Source organism: Calidris pugnax, unplaced genomic scaffold, assembly GCF_001431845.1.
Source record: "Calidris pugnax isolate Ruff unplaced genomic scaffold, ASM143184v1 scaffold17, whole genome shotgun sequence".
Classification (NCBI taxonomy): domain Eukaryota; kingdom Metazoa; phylum Chordata; class Aves; order Charadriiformes; family Scolopacidae; genus Calidris; species Calidris pugnax.
In genome coordinates this window covers 12,305,235-12,306,833 of record NW_015090794.1, presented here as the reverse complement: position 1 = coordinate 12,306,833, position 1,599 = coordinate 12,305,235, and the positions used below count along the sequence as shown (strand labels likewise).

The 1,599-nt window shown below is 64.8% G+C and overlaps 1 protein-coding gene across 1 annotated transcript in view; it reads left to right on the top strand.

Annotated features, from left to right (window-relative positions):
- Positions 1–1,599, top strand: part of ARHGDIG (Rho GDP dissociation inhibitor (GDI) gamma) — a 3,430-nt gene that overhangs the window by 834 nt on the left and 997 nt on the right. Inside the window, exons 2-4 of the mRNA XM_014936232.1 lie at positions 570–653; positions 739–815; positions 1,531–1,594. Coding sequence (XP_014791718.1) covers positions 570–653; positions 739–815; positions 1,531–1,594 — 225 coding nt within the window. The remainder of the gene's footprint in view (positions 1–569; positions 654–738; positions 816–1,530; positions 1,595–1,599) is intronic.

Below are 1,599 nucleotides of genomic sequence, written 5' to 3'. Positions count from 1 at the left end.
ACGGTGCAAATCAGTGGGGTACAGATCAGTGGGGTGCATGATGGCGTGTGCGCAGGCTGGGGGGCTGCAGGTGGGCTGGGGGGGGTGTGCAAGCTGCTGATGGGGTGCAGGTTGGGCTGTTGAGGTGCAATTAGGCCAGCACCCACCTCAAGGGATGCCTTCCTCCCCCCAGCCCCCCACTTTGCTCTGCTCCCGCTCCAGGGAGCATCACACCCCGGGGTTGGGCTGTTGAGGTGCAATTAGGCCAGCACCCACCTTGAGGGATCCCTACCTCCCCCCCAGCCCCCCACTTTGCTCTGCTCCCACTCCAGGGAGCATCACACCCCAGGAGATACTGGTGGCTGGGCCCTTTTAAACCTGATCTTACCCCAAAGGAGTTGATGCCAAGGTTGGAGATGCCCCCCGTCTCCTGCACCCTGGCTGGGCTGCCCAGCACTCACCAGCTCCTAACAGCCCCACCACGGGCACTGTGGTCCTTCATTCCATTCTGGGGGGGCCTGGGCAGCCCCTGGGTGCTGGTGGGCTGTGGGTGGGTGGGTGAGGTCTGTGTCCTGCTGCTCTTTCCCTAGATGCCAGCGTGCCCAACGTGCAGGTGACGAGGCTCACCCTGATGTGCGAGCAGGCACCGGGGCCCATTACCATGGACCTGACAGGTGAGAAGTGGGGGCATCCATGGGAGGAGGAAGAGGAGGAGGAAGGGGAAGTGGTGCGAAGCTCATGGGCCATCTCCCCACACAGGAGACCTGGAGATGCTGCGGAGCCGGGCCTTTGTGCTGAAGGAGGGGGTGGACTACAGGGTGAAGGTGTCCTTCAAGGTGAGGGTGAGGTGGATGCATGATGCCCTGAGCCCGCTGGCTGGCAGGAGGCTCTGCCCTGGGGTCCCTGCTGCCCTGGGTCCTTGCCCTCACACCCGGGGGTCCCTGTCCCATGGGGTCCCTGCTCCTCATGGGGCCCTTTTGTCATCTGTTCCCTGCTCCACAGGGTCCCTCCTGCCACCCATGAGATGTCAGTGACCCATGCCACCCCTGGGGTCCCTGCTGCTTTTGGGGTGTCTGCCTTCCACCCCTCAACTCCAGGGTCAATGCCCTTCTGGGGGTCCCTGCCCACCCTGGGGTCCCTGCCCTCCTGGGTCCCACCAATCCTGGGAATCCTTGCTGTCCCCAACATCACTGCCACCCCGGGGTCCCTGCCACTGGGGTTCTTGACCCTCTTGAGGGCCCCTGCCCCTCTCAGGAGTCCCAGCCACGCTGGGTCCCTGCCTTTCCTGCCTTTATAAGGGGTCTCTGGGGGTCCCTGCCCCCCCGTGTCCCTGCCATCTCAGGGTCCCTGCCCCTCTCGGATGCCCCTGCCACCCTTGATGCTGCTCAGTGCCCAGTCCTGCCCAAGAAGCTGGATCCTGGGGAGGCGGGGGGACGTCAGGATGGGTTTTTAATAGTGGGTACCCCCGCACACTTAAGGCCAGGGGTCCCCAGGGTGGTTGGCACCAAGCCGTGGGGCAGCACCCATGGCACCCCTGCCCTCTGCCCGCAGGTGAACAGGGAGATCGTCTGTGGGCTGCGGTGCCTGCACCTCACCTACCGCCGGGGCCGGCCTGGTGAG